We start from the raw sequence: 20,808 nt of genomic DNA, 5'->3' as shown, positions 1-20,808 counted from the left end.
CTACAATGAACAGATCTGTGGATTAAAAGTTGATTTACTATGCTAAATGGAAGTAAGCTAATGACAAAAATTGGCAAGAAGGAAGCTAGTGAAAGTGATGAGGCAGTAAATAATAAGGAAAAGGTCAAATAAAATCTGAGGCAAACAATAAAATGAAGGAAATTTAGAAAGGGGGAGAAGCTAAAATGTGCTCTTCAGTATTGCTGACTAAGAGCAGAAGAAAGTCAGTCATCTACCTCATACAAGCGAACTTATTTACATGGATTCCAGGGTGCTTGGAGTAAAAAACAGAAGAAACATAAAGTCAGCCAACACAAAAACATTACTGTTCACATGTTGAAAAGAGTAAATATAAGATTAAAGAAAGAACAGAATGTTAACAGATATCACTAGGGTCAGCATAGATAAACACAAAAATCTTGGCTAGTGTTGATTCCAACAAGCTACAGAACAGCTGACTGATACTTCATCAGTTCAGTTCAGCTCAGTTCAGTTCAGTTCAGTCGCTCAGTCGTGTCCGACTCTCCGCGACCCCATGAATCACAGCACGCCAGGCCTCCCTGTCCATCACCAACTCCCGGAGTTCACTCAAACTCATGTCCACAGAGTCGGTGATGCCATCCAGCCATCTCATTCTCGGTCGTCCCCTTCTCCTCCCGCCCCCAACCTTTCCCAGCATCAGAGTCTTTTCCAGTGAGTCAACTCGTTCCATGAGGTGGCCAAAGTATTGCAGCTTCAGCTTTAGCATCAGTCCCTCCAATGAACATCCAGGATTGATCTCCTTGCAGTATAAGGGACTCTCAAGAGTCTTCTCCAACACCACAGTTCAAAAGCATCGATTCTTCGGCGATCAGCCTTCTTCACAGTCCAACTCTCACATCCATACATGACCACGGGAAAAACCATTGCCTTGACTAGACGGACCTTGGTTGGCAAAGTAATGTCTCTGCTTTTTAATATACTATCAAGGTTGGTCATAACTTTCCTTCCAAGGAGCAAGCGTCTTTTAATTTCATGGCTGCAATCACCACCTGCAGTGATTTTGGAGCCCAAAAAAATAAAGTCTGACACTGTTTCCACTGTTTTTCCATCTATTTCAAGTGGTTTATATTTGATAATTACCCAGTATTCCCCAGTAACTGACACATGAATCACTAAAAAAAAGAACCTTTTTATGTACATGCCATTGACTGAATCTTGGACAGTTTCTAAACATGATATTCTGTAATGGTCAAAATGGCCAAAATTGCTCATGCCTTAAGAAATCAAAAGATACAAAGTGAATCACTTAAAAGTTTAAAATCAACTGTTGAGGTCACTCCTTGAAAAATCTAAAATGATGATAAAAGTTGTCTATTTGGCAATAATTGCTGAATTCTAATAAATAAAATTGAATGTACTGCTTTTTCTTTTAATAAGAATAGATTAAGCTTTTTAGGTGGACTCATTCAGTAGCCATAAATAAAATACCTCTGCTGATTAAAAGAACAAATGCTGACATCCATTAAAAGTTATTTATTGTTTACAAAACACAAAGGAAACCAGGATAACATCTTTTCATTCATTTTTTCATTATGGTTTTGTACCCTTAATATAACAGATGAAAATACTGAAGGATGGCAAAACTTCTCTTAGAGTTACACACCAGTAGAGTTCATTCTCACAAAACAGCTGCATTCAGCAGTGGGTTTACCATTTCTTACTTACCAAGGTTATTTCACAAATTCAATTTATACTCCAAGATTAATTCAGATCATGAAAAACTATTCAAAGTGGTTTTCAACCTCACAATAACCAAAAACTTAAAATTCTAATCAATTACTAAGTATATATTAAAAGCATTTTAAATGATCTCCATTCCTAAATAATGTATCATTTTTTTAAAGAAAAGAAAATCTTTTTTGTCCTTCCTGGAATGACTGTTGAAAGTAAAAAGTTCAGCATAATTAGAGAAATCCCTTATCTGGTGATTTTTGAGAATATCTTCTTAGGGGGACAATACAGTGTTGATGAAAGATATTTTCACATATTGAGGTATATAGGGAAGTCATTCTAGTTTATATATGAATTAACTTGACTTTTATACTGATTAAAATAGCCCATTTGTGGCCTATCAAGTATACATTGTATATCTGCTTTAATTATTAAAGCAAAGGGTGCACTGATCACAAGTAAAGAACAGACATGTTAAAAATAAAGATTAAACGCCTCCTTTCCTGGGAAGCCACTGCTGGTCCTCATTCAATGATAAGATTCCCTTCCCAGGAGCCAACGCCATACCGACTTATGGTGCACATGCTCTTTTTTTTTCAAACCCTGAAGGAATGTATCCCTGACTTGTTTGATGTTCTATATTCTGATAAGATATTAAAACAGTGCTGAAAACCATGTTTCTCCTGAGCAATTCCTCAGTTATCTGAGAAGCTGTCTTCCAGGCTATAGTCCTCAGTTTGGCTCAAATAACACTCGTTTCTACCACAGACTATTTATTGATTTTTTTCATCAATGTGGTAAAATTAAAAGAGCTGGCTCTGGAATCAGAATGCCTCCGTTCAAATCCTGATTCCCCAACAAAAGGCTATATAAACTCAGGCAAATGCTTCAAGGTTTTGGTCTCCACAATAGGGGTAACAAGAGCAGCAAGCTCATTAAGTTCGTTGTGAGCATTAAATCACTTAGGACCAAGTTAGTCATATGCGAAGTTTCTTCAAATGTCAGATATTAAATAATTCTTCAGGGAAACCCTGTCTCTTGCACACTATTCAACACAGAAATTTGAGTTGTCAACTATTTGTTAAGGTCAAAAGCTCTGTGGTGAAGAAGTTAATAGCTCTACATGGAAGTTCTGCTGTTCATGATGTCACTGTGAAGATGGATATGTAAATGTGTTTCTTTCAATGTCACAATTAGAATATCAATTTTCCTCTTCAACACAGGAAACAAAGCATATTATTCTTGCTTTTAGTCAATAATATGAACAGTAATATAAATTCACTGATCCAAGATAGCCCAAAAGCCCTTCCTTCAAGCCATCAATCTTTGCATCCCTAGCACATGGCAAACAAAATGTTTATAAAAGATCTCTGAAATGCAAAATGTAATTGTAGAAACTGTGCCATAATCATTCATTCTGAATTCTCCAAGGCAGATTCATATTATAATGTCTCAATTCCCCAGAAAATACATTTGCTGAGTTATCTTCTGATATACTCTACCAGCCTTTAAAGGTTTAATCTATTGATTATTCATTTAAATAGTAATATGTGCCTTCTGTAAAATATGGTTACAGATTATTGTCTACTAATCTAGTTAAGTGATAAACTCCTGTCACAGTTACAAAACAAATTTGCTATACTTAAACAGAAAATAGTAATCTAATTTAGCATGCTTTCATTCATCATTTATTCTTTCCTATCACCTACATACAAATATTCAATGCCAAGAATACGACAGGTCCTTACTAAGGGTACAGTAAAATATGAAGAAAAAAGATGGAAGCTCAGGTCTTATTTTCTTTTTAAAATAGTAACTTAAGTAATTCTGAAAGTGAAGTGAAAGTTGCTCAGTCATGTCCGACTCTTTGCAACCCCATGGACTATACAGTCCGTGGAATTCTCCAGGGCAGAATACTGGAGTGGGTAGCCTATTCCTTCTCCAGGGGAACTTCCCAACCCAGGAATCAAACCGGGGTGTCCTGCATTGCAGATGGATTCTTTACCAACTGAGCTATCAGGGAAGCCTAAGTTACAGTAAATGCTATAAAGAAAACAGATTTGGAATGAAAAGAGAAAATAAAAGATCAGAAATAACAGGATTTTTCAACTCTTCTTGATTATAGTAATCTTTCTTATTTTTAATCCCTAATTTCACTTCAACTCAGTGGTTCTTAAGCAAAGCTACACATGAGAATCACCTGAGTAACTTGAAAATTACAAATGCCTCTGGCTCACTACTTCCCAAATTCTGATTTAACGGTTTAAGTGTAGGCATGTTTAACAGCTTCCCATGTGATTCTAATGTGTAGCCTGCTTAAGAACCACTTCAAGTCACCTTAAATATTTTTGAAAACAGGTAAAATATGACTCCTACGTAAACTTAAAATTACATGTAAGTTTGACCTTAAAAAGGGTTATGACTGATTTCTATATATGTTATCCTAACACAGAAGCTACATAATTAAATCATTAGGAATTTCTAGACAACTTAGAGAGTGTTCAGCTGGTTAACTGAAAGAAGCAACTATTGGGCCTCAAAAATAAAGTCAGCACTATAGACAATCATGTCCTTCACAAAAAAGTACCAGCTGGAAGATTCTCCATTCTACCCAATTTATGGACAGATATAGTACCTACTCAGAGAAGGCAATGGCAAGCCACTCCAGTACTCTTGCCTAGAAAATCCCATGGATGGAGGAGCCTGGTAGGCTGCAGTCCATGGGGTCGCTAAGGGTCAGGGCACGACTGAGCGACTTCACTTTCCCTTTTCACTTTCACACATTGGAGAAGGAAATGGCAACCCACTCCAGTGTTCTTGCCTGGAGAATCCCAGGGACGGGGGAGCCTGGTGGGCTTCCGTCTATGGGGTCACACAGAGTTGGACATGACTGAAGTGACTTAGCAGCAGCAGGATAGTACCTACTCATGACTAAAACTTTCCTAATCTATTTCAAGGCAATCTCCCATTGAGTTTGGAGTTTATAATTCTTTCTTGCTTTTCCTATGTTATCAGCTACTTAAAAAAAACAAAAAATGAATAATTTTTTAAAATTATTCACTTTTAGAGGGTTTTTACGTTGAAGTGCCTTGCTGTGCTTGGTCACTTCAGTCATATCCAACTACGCAACCCCATGGACCTCAGCCTGCCAGGCTCGTCTGTCCACAGGATTCTCCACAAGAATACTCGGTGGGTTGCCATGCCCTCCTCCAGTGGATCTTCCCGACCCAGGGATCCAACAAACCTGTGTCTCCTGCATTGCACATGGATTCTTTATCACTGAGCCACTGGGAAAGCCCATTATTTTGAAGTATGAAACATTAATAAAACAGGTATTAGGAGAAGGTAAGCCTACTGTTACTTTTCAATGGAGAAAGAAAAGCAGCTCTGTTAACATTTTATCAATTTCAAAAAAGTTAAATAATGACATAATTATTACTTCTTTACATTACATTTATGGTGTTATTGCTTGAGAGCCTTCCTAATCCTTCAGTATAATCTCATGCTCAAATTATACTAAAAAAAAAATTCATCCAGTAAGTAATTCTAAAAATGTGGAATACTTTGACATTACATATTATATCACTTACAGAAATTTTTGAAGGTGGTGATATGTCCAGAGAGTAATCCATTTCCTGTGTGCTGAGAGTTCTGAGTGACAGTGAGCATTCTCCAATGGTTTTCTTCCTGGGAGTTTGGGTTTGAATCTTAAATACAAGTCTCACAGTTTGTAGACTTTGGAGTTTAATAGAAAATACAAAAGTTTCCATAAATTCAATATTCTAAAATAAAAATAAATAAAAATATAAAACATGTAAATAGTATATTTTAAAAAGGGTCATATGCCAACACATTATAAGTAAAAATAACATTTTATAATCTAGGAAAGGCAAATTTAACATTTTTATAATAATAAAAAATATTTTAAAATGAAAATGAGACTGGCCAACTTGTTTTTCCAAAATTTATTCTAGATACTATTCGTCTTAGTTTCACAAATCCTTATAATTACTTAGGAATTTAGTCAGCATTAACACCAAGTTCACCAGAATACAGCTTTTTCCCTTTTTGAAAATGAGGTTGTTCTGCATCTTTGGTTCTGGAGCATCATTCCTACTGTTCACCACAGCTCTTCAACAGTTAACGAGAGTACTTCAAGACTCTCATGCAAGCTCTCTCTGTATGCAAAATCTAACTTGTTCACATTAAGAGACTTGAATTACTTCTTTAAAGGACCTAGTCTGTCTAAAGCTTTTCCCATCTAATTTGGGGTTTATCTTTACTCTTTCCAAAATGAAAATTGATCTCCTTGACAGAGAAGACAAAGCAAAATATGAGTTTCAACTTCTACCTTCTCCAATAATCTTCTACTCCAGGCAGGAAGTGTTTTCCATGCACAGACTATTTTCAGATGTTCTTTTAGTTTTTTAAAACCTTGGTTTACTGTGAACTAACATCTTCTTGACACTAGACTGTTTTTTGATTGTAAACTTCCTTCTTTCCATCTTTAGTGCATCTTTTTGAAGGGGAATTTTTTTGCCTTTAGATATCTGTGCAACTAACAACAATGTTTTAGATACTGTGCCCAAGTGTTCACTTTTATTACAATCACTTATATCTGTGTACAGAATTGTGTTTCTGAGAGTTTCCCAACCACCTGAGCTATCTTTTTCTTTCAGTCTCAAACCATAGATCACATCAATAACACAGTATACATAAAATGTTTAATTTTTAAATTCATATGCAATGAGCTTATAAATGAAGTAAGTGTACTGGTTTACACTGTCATAATAGAGGACTCCTAAACAAGTTGATAAATAAAGAATTTTGAAAACATTTCCCCCTAACTTTTCCCAAGTTGGTTTAGTTTCATTTGAAAATCAAAAAGTTTAATTTGGGAAATATTCATCTGTGAGTGTCAGGATTAAAATTAGAGTTAAGATTTATTTCCATCTAGACTTTCTACAATGCATATTTTCACAAAGTAAGATCCTAATATAACACATAAATTTTGGTTACTGCCTTTTCACTTATTAAGAACATTTTCCCATGTACTTAAAAACTCTTCCTAAGCATTATTGTTCATGGCTGCCTAATATTCTATCACATGGTGTTATGGTTTGAATTGTGTCCCCCTGCTAAAAGTTATGTTGAAGTCCTAACCATCAGTAACTCAGAATGTGGCCTTACTTGGAAATAGGGTCATTGAAAATGCAATTTGTGAAGTTAAGATAAGGTTACACTGGATAGGTGGACCCCAATCCAATATAACAGGCATCCTTGTAAGAAGATAGCCATGTGAACACATAGAGACACATGGAGATGAAAGTCACGTAGCTAGGTGAAAATGAAAGCCAATGATTAGAATGAAGCCCAGGAAAGACAGGGATTGCTGGTCATCACCACAAGCTAGGAGAGAGGCATGTTAGAGATAGAACAGATTCTCCTTCAGAGAAGCAACCAACATTGCTGGTACTTTGACTTCAGACTTCCTCCAAAACTGTGAGAGAGAAATATTTGTTGTTCTAAGCTACCTAGTTTGTAATACACCAACCATAGGAAACTAATATACATGGAATACCATGAGTTTTCTCAATCATTCTCCTATGGCAAACATTTAGATGGTTTCCAGCTTTCAGCCTATGAACAAAACTGCCAGGAATACTTTATATATATTTTGTTTGCATCTTAGATTATTTCCATGAAGTGATCCAAGTAGAAACACTATGTTAAAACCTATAAATATTTGAAAGTTTTTTCCTTTAAAAAAATTGTTTATTGAGGTACAGTTGATTTTTGTTGTGTTAGTTTCTGATATACAGCAAAGTGATTCAGTTTTTTTATATATATGTATATATATTCTTTTTCATATTCTTTTCCATTATGGTTCATTATAGGATATTGAATATAGTTCCCTATGCTATACAACAAGACCTTCTTGTTTATCTATTTTACATATAGTGTTTGTATCTGTTGTTGTTATTTAGTTGCTAAGTCGTGTCCAACTCTTTTGCAGCCTCATGGACTGTAGCCTGCCAGGTTCCTCTGTCCATGGAATTTTCCAGGCAGGAATACTGGAGTGGGTTGCCATTTCTTCCTCCTGGGCATCTTCCTGACCCAGGGATCAAACCTGCCTCTCTTGTGTCTCCTGCACTGGCAGGCAGATTCTTTACCACTGAGCCTGCTAACCCCAAACTCCTAATTTATCCTTCCCCAACCCTCTTTCCCTTTGGTAATCATAAATTTGTTTTCTGTCTGTGAGTCTGTTTCTGCTTTGTAAGTAAGTACATTTGTGACATATTTTAGATTCCACATATGAGTGATATCATATGATATTTATCTCTCTGACTTACTTCACTTAGTATAATCTTAAGGTTTTAATGTATATTGTCAAAATAACTGCCAAAATAGTTTTATAGGCTAGAGTGCTCATACAACTTTCCTAATTTTAATAAGCAAAAAAAGTAAAGAAAGAGAAAGCAATATGTAATTTAAATTTGTATATCTATGAATACTAGTGAGTGTAAATTTCTTCATGCTTATTAGTCATCTGAATTACTTTATTTTGAAATGATATGTTCTCATAGAAGATAAGTTTCATTTGTATGGAAAAACAGTAACCTTTCAATCCATATCAGAAGATAGGAATACAGATACATTTAAATTGAAATCTAGAATCTATAAAACAAATTCAGGATCATAAGTCTTCCAGTTATGATCATGGAAAGCATTTAAAATAAATTAACTACAATCATGCAATTATTTATCAAAGTCAACTGGGATAGGGGAGAGAGAATGAAAATAAGACTCTTACTTTCCTTACATACAAGAAAAGTAAATATTCTCATCAAATATTACTCATAAATATTTTAGTGATTAAGATTTTCTTTTTAAATGCATCTTATATTGGACAATGAAATATCAAGTATTTCTGAGGCTCAAAATTCTTTAAAAAAGCAAGGCATACATAATTTGTAGTTTCCCCAAAATAAAACACTTTCGTATTCTAATTCTTTACATAGGTTAAAGTGACAAACATGACGAAAACATAAAAAGATACTGAAACACAAACACTTACATTAGAGCCTTCCTTGACTGAAGATTTGAAATGCACTGGTTTGGGCAATGTCAGTATTCCTTTTACAGAAATAGTAGGAGTATCTCCATACCTAGAGGGCCAACTTAAATCTCTGCACTAAAAAAAAATTATAGTTTGAGTTTTACAGAGGACTCTGACAATAAAAATATTTGATACGTTTCTTGAGTTAATGACAAATAAAACTATAAAAGTAAACCTTAATCAACTGAGATCTTTTGTTTCATCTCCATTAAAATAATCTGACAATTAATGTTCTACACATCATATCAATTTCCCTCTTGAGGAAAACATGTTTTAATCATATCTAAAGATTTTCTTTAGATTCTTTATTAAATACTATTTTCTACAAAATATTATAGAACCCTAAGTTCCAAAGAAGATATTGACCCATTCTTCTGAAGGTAGCAACAGTAGATGCTTATAATTTACACCCCTAATTATTCACTTTTGTAAGAAAAGTTGGTATTAGCTATATTAACTTACCTGTAAAACTGTGATCCAGATCTGCTCTACTGAAGAATTATAAAACACTTTCACATTTAATCTCCCCCAGTCTCTTTCATCTCCTGATAGAGTAATTGTGTCTGAATTGTAAATGGACAGAGGTTTCAATTATTAGGCAATCCTTCCAATCCAACTGAGCTTTTTACTGTGCTCAGTCGCCCAGGCCTGTCCAACTCTTTGGGACCCCCCTGGACTGTAGCCCTCCAGGCTCTTCTGTCCATGAGATTTTCCAGCCAAGAATACTGGAGGGGTTGCCATTTCCTCCTCCAGGGGATCTTCCTGATCCAGGGATCGAACCTGCCTCTCTTGCATCTCCTGCACTGGCAGGCAGATTCTTTACTACTGTGCTACCTGGGAAGCCCGAATGAACTTTGATATAATCCAATTTTAAGAGCACAACTGAAAAATGCTATAATTATTTTTTAAAGTTGTCAAGTTTATTAAAATAAAAATCACACTTCAATGCCTTTACTGAAGTGCTGGTAGAAGACATACCATAAAAAAATAACTGGCTTAAAAACTAAACCCAATTATAACCCAAAGAATTTAAGTTAAAACTAAGAAAACCTTTCCCAAATAACACTGATACGGTTTTAATACTGTATGCTTCTAGAAATTCCCTCACTAATATACTTTAAAACAAACAAAAGCTTTTTAATTTTAAAAATGCCTTTATGCCTGAACATTAAAAAATACATCATCTGATCTGAGTATTCATATGCAGATAACACTGCCAATATGGATAAAATCATCTAAACTTTTCTTAAAACCTTATCATAAATATATTCAAATTACTATTGGGTAGTAATAATTCCCTTAAGAATATAAAGGAGAATGATTTATTCCTTACCCAGGCTTCTGTTACTCCCCTGAGAATTTTTCCTCGAAGAAGAACTACTAGGCACACTGGACAATGAATCATGTCTCTACAGATAAAATTCATTTTTAGTCAGATGTCACATATCAGATGTTAAGGATTCTGAAACTTATGCCTTAGTACCCACTCTAGTATCAAACTGAGTGCTAACCATTCTGACAGTGTTACTGCTCAGAATTTTCCACTTTTAGACAGGAGAGAGGGAAAAAGTTTTCTCTATGTGTATTGATCAGGAAAATCTTAAATCTCTTACTAGGTAATACATGGCAAAGGCTTTGCTGTTTTTGGTTTGGTTTTGTAATAAAGAGGAAGAGATTACTGTTTATATTTCATACTTGGAAGTACTAATAAAAGTCAGAATATATTAATATTTGGAAGTGCCCTATTACCAAAAAACCTATAAAGCAGTAGTTATCAAAGCATAGTCCCCTGGGCCAGCAGTTTCAGCATCACCTGGGAACCTGGTAGAAATACAAACTCAGGCCCCAGTGCAGAGCTACTGAATAAAAAATTCTGGTGGTGAGGCCTGGCAATCCGTATTTTAACAAGTTCTTCTAACAATTCTGATGCACATTAAAAACAAACTGGTGCTATAAAGAATTAATTCTACAAAAAATTAACTCAATTAGGATGATTAAGAATATATTTCCATTTTAACATATGCATATACACTCACAGGAAAAAGGCCCACAAGTATTTATTTTCAAAATTCTCAATTCTACTTCAAAAATAGAATACTGTGTTAATATTAATAAAGTTCTATATCCCAACAGAAATACTAATATCTACTAACTAGGTAGTTATATCAAGAAGGAAAGTTAAATCAATAAGCATTTTTAAGTATACCATTTAAAATTCCAACTGCCTTAAGACTGCTTCAGTGCATACCATAAGAGAAGTAAAATTCATTTTTTAAAAAAAGAGAGAGAAAAACTACTGTCTTTTAGTATTCAACTGAAAACTTTCTGAAATAATACACATGGGAAATGCGAAGTGTTTATTCTTTAGATATTAGAAGAGAAATGTCTACAAAAGACACATAACATGTTGTTCCTAATGAAACATATCTGAATTTTAGCATGAAAATAAATAATTGCTTATAATTAAATTCACATAAATTATTTACCTGAATGAACCGCTGAGATGAACTTGTAAGATCAAACATAGACTTGCTTAGCCCAGGGGAACTGGGAAGTCTGTTGGTCCTTAAGTCACAAACTACATAGGGACATGAGAAAATTACTTATTTTTATAGTAAAGAAGAAGAAACACTGGAAGTCTACTTGAAAGTGAAGTCACTCAGTCGTGTCCGACTCTTTGTGACCCCGTGGACTGTAGCCTACCAGGCTCCTCCGTCCATGGGATTCTCCAGGCAAGAGTACTGGAGTGGGTTGCCATTTTCTTCTCCAGGGATCTTCCCAACCCAGAGATCGAACCCGAGTCTCCTGCATGGGAGGCAGACGCTTTAACCTCTGAGCCACCGGGGAAGCCCGGAAGTCTACTTATGCTATTTCTCCTATAGAATTTAGTTCATGGTAATTAAGTAGGAAGTCGACTTAATTACTATGAACTAAATTCTATAGGAGAAATATCTTAATTACCATGAACTAAATTCTATAGGAGAAATAGCATAAATATGTGATGGTTTAGTTGCTAGGTCATGTCTGACTCCTGCAACACCATGGATTGTAGCCCGCCAGGCTCCTCTGTCCACCGGATTTCCCAGGCAAGAATACTGGAGTGGATTGCTACTTCCTTCTCCAAGGGGATCTTCCCAACCCAGGGATCGAACCGAACCCACATCTCCTGCATGCAGATTATTTAACACTGAGCCAGCAGGCAAGCATAATATATGCAAATCTACTTAACAGACAAAGCCTTCCAATGAAGTTTAAAAAGTTATTTTTCAACTATTTCACTTTTGTATGAAACAGAAATCAACACAAATCAAACAACACACTTTCACAACCACATCAAATATCAACCAAGAAAAATTTGTTCTTTTTGCTTACATCATCTGATTCTTCATCCAGAAGAATAATCTAAGAGGATGTAAGTCATCTGTACTAACAGCAATTCGACTATTTAATGAGCACTTACTATATCAAAAATATCAATATTGAATTCCATGTACTATTATATTTCTAGTCTGTATGTCTAGTGTCCTTTCTAAACTATAAGATCCTTGAAGAATGAAACTCTGAATAATAATTGTATAGCCTAGCACAGTGCTGAAATAAATATTTAAATAAGTACTTCTACTTTATTTTCAGTACCTCACCCTGAATTTAGTGGTTGAGAGAGTTATATTTAAAAAAAAAAAAACAGTGAAAATTTTGTGGATTGGATATGTACAAGATAGTCCATAACTGATACAGTCTCAAATAGTAAGCTAAAAAAGTCTGGTAATCACTTAGGCATTTTCTACTTTTGTTTACATTTTTAATCTCATCATTAGTTTCTAAATTTCTCATTTTCACTGAGTAGAACAGAAAATACAGTTAGTAAATTCTTGTTGTAGATATGAATGGATAAATGGTATATAAAATATGTACAAAATCTAAAAATTTCTTTAAAAATAGGACAAACAAAATGAACTTAGAACTGCCAATAATTCATTAATCTTTCAATTTTTAAATTAGATATAAACCACAGAGAAGTTATGATGTGATTTAATCATATCAATTCTGAAGCCAGCTTTTCTCTTTACTTTTAAATTGTTTTTCATTTCATTTCATTCATTAAATTGTTTTTCATCATAAGATTAATCATTTCTTCCAGAATCTTAGATTTAATTTGATTTCTATATTTGTTAAAGAGAAAAGACAAAGAGGAAAAACGAAAATTTTTTTCATACCTGATCCATATAGTCTTGTTGCTTCAGAACGAAGAGGAAAGCGCCGACTCAAATCAGGTGACACATGCTGGTACTTATAGAATGGGTTATATACATCATAGCTTGGTCCATGCTGGGCTGAACTGGAAAGTTCTGCCTTTCTATCTCCAAATGAGGCTCTGGCAGATCCTGAAAGCAAGTGTTTCTAAAATTTTACAACATCCTTTTCTTGGAATTATTAGCTAACAACTGGTGCACCCAAGGCAAAGGGGAATAAAAACTTACTAACCTATAACAAAAGAATATATACACAATATGTATTTTCACTTATATAAACAGTGAGAAACAGAAAAAACTATGCCACAATATTTAGGGATATGTGCTTAGGTGGTAAAAAGTAAAAACAGCAAGAAAGTATGATTGTAATAACTGGAATTTTGATTAGAATGATTGAAAAGGGGGAAGATGGAAGCTTTTGCTTTGCTGGTAATACTCTCTTTCTTTACTTGAGTGGTGACCATACATCCATTTTACTTTTATATTTTACATATATCTATTTTACTTTATAATAAATCACAAATAATTTGTTTTGCTCCTTTTGTCTATGTATATTATATCTCACAATTTTTTTTTTGCTTTTTTTTTTGATCTTTATTTATTTTTTTTATTTTACAATATTATATTGGTTGGTTTTGCCATACATTGACATGAATTCGCCCCAGGTGTACACGAGTTCCCCCTCCTGAACCCCCCTCTCACCTCCCTCCTCCCTTTATCCTCCCTCTTGGTCATCCCCGCACACCAGCCCCGAGTATCCTGTAACATGCATTGACCCTGAACTGCTGATTCGTTTCACATATGACAACATACATGTTTCAATGTCATTCTCTCAAATCATCCCACCCTCACCCTCTCCCACAAAGTCCCAAAGACTGTTCGATACAACTGTGTCTCTTTTGCTGTCTCGTATACAGGGTTATAGTTCCATCTTTCTAAATTCCATATATATGTGTTAGTATACTGTATTGGTGCGTTTCTTTCTGTCTTACTTCACTTATATCTCACAATTTTAAAAGGGTAAAACAATAGATCAAATTCCTTTCAAAGACTTACAACAGAATTAATGTAGACATAAAATAAAATTTTTAAATGTTTAAATCATCACTATCTTTTAATTATTTTTATCCTATCTATAATAGAAACCACTGTATAAACAAATATTTTCTGAACTAAGCTGAACAATAAAACAGATGGCTTCACGCTGAGTTCAGAAAAGAAAAATAACATATTTGGTTTTGAAGTGAGATCTTATCCTTGTACTCTGGTTCAAATAACTATGTGTACAATCCAAGCCCTGTACATAGGCAGAGGGGTGCCAAGAGGGAGGTGTGATCTCAGAGAGCCTTATAAGAAGCCTGTAAACCTTATAAGCCAACAGTTAAATCATTCAGTACATAAACACTACTACAAAAATCTGTTTATGGTAACAAGAGCAGCACTGTCAACAGGAGTAGCATAAAGATGACTCTCTACCTTTATACGCAATCCCTAAAAATGAATATTCTTATTTCATTTTTCCTTTATAAGTAAGTCAATGAAGAAGTCCAATTTTCCTCTTAAAAAGATATTATATTTAAAGTTCAAGATTAATAACTCAATTTACAGAACCACAGTACTACAGAACTAAATGTAAAGTAGCACAACTGCTTATACCCCTCAAAAGCCCAATTAAAAATTTCAGGATTTATTCAAATGCATTCTCTTAGTGGATAGACATGTCATAAAGCAAATATAGTAAAATATTAATAATCAATCTCTGTTATCCAAGCAGTAAGCTGCAGTTAAAATCAGATCCAACAGCAAGTACGTAATGGAATATAACAAATGTCAAATATCTGAAACATGATTTTAGTCATTATTGATAGTGGTCTACCCTATCTTCTCAAAATCTCTGTATCAGCCCATCACTCACACATTCATACATACATACAAGAGATACATATTTGATTTATATAATTAGGCACCAAAAATGCTTTATTGACTCATTAAATAAAGTAATTTTCTCTCCAATATGCTAAAAATCAGATGGATTTATCACATCTTCATTGAGCCTATAATTTCAGTGTAAACCAATTTCTCACTCATTCAACTCAAAAGTAATTTTTTCTAGCAATACAATGAAAAAAAAAAAAGACAAAAGAAAAACTATCACATACTGTCAGGTAGGTATTTCTTACTTAGCTTCTGATAATGAAAATAATACATAGAATACCCTATATGTCTAAGAATAGAGAATTTATTAAATAAATTTTATAGTACTTTCATATGATTTATCCTTTGCTATTGAACCATTAAAAATTTCATGATATATGATATGAATAAAACAGATTACAATGCCATTTATATGGTTTACTCCCAATGCTGTTAACAAGTACAAGAGAAAGATCAATTGATCAGGGTATACTGTGAATCAGAACTTTTAGACTGTTTTGGAGAGACAATGCTGATATGTGCAAAGCAGGGTATCAAAGCTGATGTGTGCTAAGCCAGGCTCAGGGTTCATCTTTCCTTGCTTCTTTAAAAAAAATTATCACTTCTGCCAGACCCAACTCTCCTGTGCATGCGTAGTGTTAAATCGCTTCAGTCATGTCCAAATCTTTGTGACCCTATGGACTGTAGCCCGCCAGGTTCCTCTGTCCATGGGATTCTCCAGGCAAGAATACTGGAGTGGGTTGCTATGCCCTCCTCCAGGGGATTTTCCCAACCCAGGGATCAAACCTGCATCTCTTTGGTCACCTGCATTAGGCAGGCAGGTTCTTGACCACTATCACTACCTGGGAAGTCCAACTCTCCTGTAGATAACCATAATAACCAACCAAAACAAACAAACAAAATACCCTGAAGGCACTAGAGACTGAAAAAAAAGTAGTAAGGATTCTAAACAGCACTTTAGGACAAAGGGGAATGGCCACCTGTTTTTAATGACTTTTAGCCTTTGAGCAGGCCAAAATTGGCACTGTATGGGGTGGGGGGGTGCAGATAAAATTCCAGTAGAAAATCCAGTCTTTCTGGCCTGAAGAACATAGAGCAGAGTACAGAGCAACCACAGCTGCTAGAAATATGGTGGGAATCTTGGAAAGGAGAAAACCCCAAATTCTGTGACTAAAAGTCTGCTCAAATATCTGGCTGATCCCTGAACCACACGTGTGTGATACAGGCTCCCAATAAGGATCAAAAAAAAAAAAAAAAAAATACTAAGCTCAGATAGCAGCTGCCACCAAAGGCACAGAATCTGCCACACAGTACAACCAGGTCAATTAACTGCTAAAGTTAAGGAAGGATGAAGGAAAGGACAAAGGAAGGAAGGGAAAGAAGGGGAAAAAAAACTGTCAAGAGTAATATAACAGATTCCAGAGTCTCCACAACATGACATCCAACGTCCAGAATACAATCTAAAATCACTCCACATACAAAGAAATGGGAAAATGTGACTCATTCTCAAAAAAGGACAATCCACAGAATCCAAATCTGGAAGACCCAAATGTTAGAATAGTACACAAAGATGTCAAAACTCAAAGAAATAAAAGGAAATAGGTTCCTGATTATTGGGGGTGGGGACAGAAACCACAGAAAAATAGAAACTATGAAAAGAAGACTCAAATGGAAATATTACAACTGAAAAATATATCTAAAATTAAAAACTCACTGGATGGGTTTAATGGCTGAATGGAAATTATGGAGGAAAGAGACAGTGAACTTGAAAATAGGTCAATATTACCAAACCTTAAGAATACAGAGGAGATGTGTGCATATGGCGTCACCTGGAACTTGAACAGCTGCACGAGGCTATCAGAGACGATGGCCAAGAACAAACTCAGAGGGCAGAAGTCCAGGAACATATTCCAAATAGCCAGCCAAAAAAGCTTTAAGGTTAAAAATAAAGCAAAACCAGCTACCACTAATCTTAACAAAATAAACACTGTGAATGATGAAAAAGCTAATAGAGTGAATATACCTCTCGGAGATATACAAAAGGAACTTGTACACTTCTTAAAAGGCTTTTCACTTGAACCTCTGCAGAAATAGCTGATTGCTCAGCAGTGTCATGAAAGCAAGCCAGCTAATGTTGATGAAACTATAAGATTAGTGGTTCAGTTTTAATATACTGATGATGCATCAAATTGCCCCAAAAGAACAATAAATTAAATGTTTTACGTTAAAAAAAAAAAGAATAGAGAGGAGGAAAAAAAATAGGGAAAAAAAGAAGCTTCATAGACAAATAAGACGATATCACAAGGTCCAACGTATGTGTAATTGGTATCCCATAAGAAGAGAGAAAGGATGGGGCAGAAAAAGTACTTAGAGAAATACTGTAGATCTTGACAGGAGGTTGGATCACACTGGTATATACATTTGTCAAAACTCAACAAACATACACTTACATCTTGGGCAGTTCATTTTGTTTAAAGTTTATGTCAAAAGAAGGAAACTATAAATAACTGAACTCTAGTAAATGATATATATACTTAAATATTTAGAGAGAAGTGTACTGATGTTTACAGTTTACTCTGAAATGCATTCTCCCCTACCCTCAAAAGAATTACTAATGGTTAAGGAAATGGATAGATAGATACATGATAAAGTATATATAGTAAAAGTATTAATGACAGAATCTATATGATAGATATACAGGCATTCACCATTAAGTTCTTTCAATTATTATGTATGTTTGAAATTTTTCATAATAAAATTTTGAGGGAAGTAAACCATTGTGACTGTTTCAATGAATTAAAACAAACTATTTCTAAAATACAAGTTACATGTTGCTTCCTTTTATCTTCCTTAGTCCATTGGCCTCTAGAATATCAGCCAAAATTCAACCAATGAATCTACCTCATTCAAGTGGTTGTTTAGACTGGGAAGTGTATTTAGACTGAGAAGTATAATAATGAAAAAGAAAGGAAGGGAGAAACACTACTTCATTGCTTCCTTATTTCTCTTTACATTAAAATTTAGAAAATAATATTTCTTATATTTATTGACCAAAACCAGAATAATTTCTCTATTTTTTCTTTCTAAATGTGTGAAGGATAACTGACATATTACAATTATATTACTCCTTTAAACAAGAATACTAGAGTGGGTTGTCATACCCTCCTCCAGAGGATCTTCCAGACCCAAGGATCAAATCCCTTCTCCTGCATTGTCAGGCCACCTGCAAAGCCCTCAGTTCAGTTCAGTCGCTCAGTCGTGTCCGACTTTTTTGCAACCCCATGGACTGTAGCCTACCAGGCTTCTCCGACCATGGGATTCTCCAGGCAAGAATACTGGAGTGGGTTACTGTAAAAACTGCCAATTCTACACACAAATGTGTTGACTGGTATCAGATATCATAATGGGACTTTTCAAAAACACTGTGCACTGAATTCTTCTACAGAAGAAGAAAGACATTTAAAAAAATGAAATGTCAAATTTGTACACAAAGATATTTTATATCTTTATAACATATAAAAGAGCAAATTAAACAACAGCAATAACCCTTTAAACGCTGCACGTTGATTTTTAAATCCTGCCATTTTACTTGTTTACCTTCTAGCTCTTCCAACTGTGAAGGAGTCCCTTGCGTCCTGGGCTGAATATAAGATAACTTAAACCTGGGCACCACAAATGGTACTTCTTTGCCATCAGATGGTAACTTGGAAAGTAAATAATCCTCAGTACAGCCAACCTGAGGCTTTACAGAAACAGAAGTCAATGGGGGTATAGAGATAGTAGTATTTTGACTATGTGACACTGCTGCTTTAAAGTCTCTTTCCACAGATACTGCATAGAAAAGAAGAGAAAAGAGAAAAAAATCACAAATATGCACGGAGATTTATGCATATAGTAATCTAAACCTAATATGCTTTGGTACTTATTTAACCATTTTAAAAGAAACTGTTGACACATAAACTACTTTTGGGTCTTATCAAGCACTCTGGAATCTACATTAATTCTGCCTAGCCAAATCTGAGAAGTTAATATATTACTACCAAAGTGTATTAACTTATCATAATGGTAAAAGCAGTTTCTAAAGAATCTAATATCCACAAAAGAGTTCATAGATGGAAAACAGGTTAATTTTGTAGCTAATTTCACAGTGCTTTCAAATAAATATTAATCTAGTCATTTAAATAAAATACTGTCAACAAAACAATTCTTATTGTTAATACCAATGGTTAAGTTCAGCCTTAAAAACCAAAAGCTACTTTGAAAAGAAACTAAAGGTCTCCATGTCTACAAAAAAAATCTTTACAAAAGCCACAAAATAAAATTTACTTTCACCCTAGTATCAACTCCCCTGTGCTAGCTTCTGTGACCTCTTTTGTTTATTACCTTGAAAGATATGTGATTCCTAGACTGTGTGACTTAGGATGAGGAAGTAAGAAACATCTAGAGCTAATCTTTATGTATAATTAGTACTTTTTAAATAGACAGAATGAAAGCACAACTACTACTCTGTTGGAATTTATGAAATGTTTTATTGCGAAAAAGAAGCCTTCATATTCAAATATACTAGGAAGCTATGCTTTAGACTAAGAAATGTAAGAAAGAACCAAGAAAAGTAAAGTTCCAGTCATAACCTTGAATGGCTGAGAAAACCCATGCAATAGCAAGGGAAATCTCCAGGAGTCCTTGATAAGTGTGGCTCTTGATAAAGTTACAGGTTTCTTCTGTATTGGTCATTTTACTCATTCATGGAAGGAAACGTTTTAAAGCATTGTTCATAAATTGAAAATTGTCTGTATTTAAGTTAAAACATTTGCCAGAGTATGTTATTCTCCAAATACCTCTGTCCCTACTTTTGCTCACACTATTTCATCCACCTGTAACACTCATGTCTAACACTCACTTTCTCTTACTTCCTTCTTCCCACTTGGCCTGCTAAAATCCTCGTCAAACTTTCGTACCACAGGCCATCTTCTTGTGGTAATGTCCTAGAGTGTCTCCTATGCTGAACTCATCTTTCCAAGACACTTTCATACCTAGCTAGTGTGCCTCATATTTATGTTTCTGACCCTCTCGTGAAGTTAAAAAATATGTCTCATTTACATTTGCATCACCAAATGCCACAAAGACATTACATAAATGCTGAAATCAAAAAGAAGCAAAACTCACAGTTGTGTTTTTCTGTTCCACCATAGAAACATCCTCTGCAGCAACTCTTTATAAATTCTGTTGCCATTACATTCAATCTCCAATATCCAGCAAAAGATACAAACTTCCAATTTTAATATTAATCTGTTGGAAGAATAGAAAACAAGTTAACATGATCATGCATAATGTCATTCAGTTCAGTTCAGTCGCTCAGTCATGTCCAACTCTCCGTGACCCCATGAATCACAGCACGCCAGGCCTCCCTGTCCATCACCAACTCCCGGAGTTCACTCAAACTCATGTCCACAGAGTCGGTGATGCCATCCAGCCATCTCATTCTCGGTCGTCCCCTTCTCCTCCCGCCCCCAACCTTTCCTAGCATCAGACTCTTTTCCAGTGAGTCAACTCGTCGCATGAGGTGGCCAAAGTATTGCAGTTTCAGCTTTAGCATCAGTCCTTCCAATGAACACCCAGGATTGATCTCCTTTAGAATGGACTGGTTGGATCTCCTTGCAGTCCAAGGGACTCTCAAGAGTCTTCTCCAACACCACAGTTCAAAAGCATCAATTCTTCGGCGATCAGCTTTCTTCACAGGCCAACTCTCACATCCATACATGACCACGGGAAAAACCATAGCCTTGA

General features: G+C 35.0%; 1 protein-coding gene and 1 pseudogene across 4 annotated transcripts in view; one reads left to right on the top strand and one right to left on the bottom strand.

The window, feature by feature from the left end:
- Nucleotides 1–20,808, bottom strand: part of TC2N (tandem C2 domains, nuclear) — a 40,491-nt gene that overhangs the window by 6,638 nt on the left and 13,045 nt on the right. For 2 of the 4 annotated variants that reach the window (XM_055418392.2, XM_055418394.2), the window contains exons 2-9: nucleotides 20,188–20,310; nucleotides 18,619–18,852; nucleotides 13,051–13,218; nucleotides 11,320–11,411; nucleotides 10,167–10,242; nucleotides 9,296–9,396; nucleotides 8,792–8,908; nucleotides 5,304–5,495 (exon numbers count right to left, since the gene is read on the bottom strand). In XM_055418392.2, the coding sequence (XP_055274367.1) occupies nucleotides 5,304–5,495; nucleotides 8,792–8,908; nucleotides 9,296–9,396; nucleotides 10,167–10,242; nucleotides 11,320–11,411; nucleotides 13,051–13,218; nucleotides 18,619–18,852; nucleotides 20,188–20,254 (1,047 nt within the window). In that variant the 5' untranslated portion in view covers nucleotides 20,255–20,310. Of the gene's footprint in view, nucleotides 1–5,303; nucleotides 5,496–8,791; nucleotides 8,909–9,295; nucleotides 9,397–10,166; nucleotides 10,243–11,319; nucleotides 11,412–13,050; nucleotides 13,219–18,618; nucleotides 18,853–19,652; nucleotides 19,771–20,187; nucleotides 20,311–20,808 lie in introns of those variants that run through there. The other 2 variants (XM_055418393.2, XM_088829456.1) reach the window with 2 other exon arrangements.
- LOC148774499 (ribosomal biogenesis factor pseudogene) lies at nucleotides 16,888–17,190 on the top strand (annotated as a pseudogene).

The sequence above is a fragment of the Moschus berezovskii genome, chromosome 21, assembly GCF_049115385.1.
Source record: "Moschus berezovskii isolate FMDL1 chromosome 21, NW_MosBer_1.0, whole genome shotgun sequence".
Classification (NCBI taxonomy): domain Eukaryota; kingdom Metazoa; phylum Chordata; class Mammalia; order Artiodactyla; family Moschidae; genus Moschus; species Moschus berezovskii.
The sequence above is the reverse complement of the archived record's forward strand: the minus strand, read 5'-3'. Positions and strand labels throughout refer to the sequence as shown.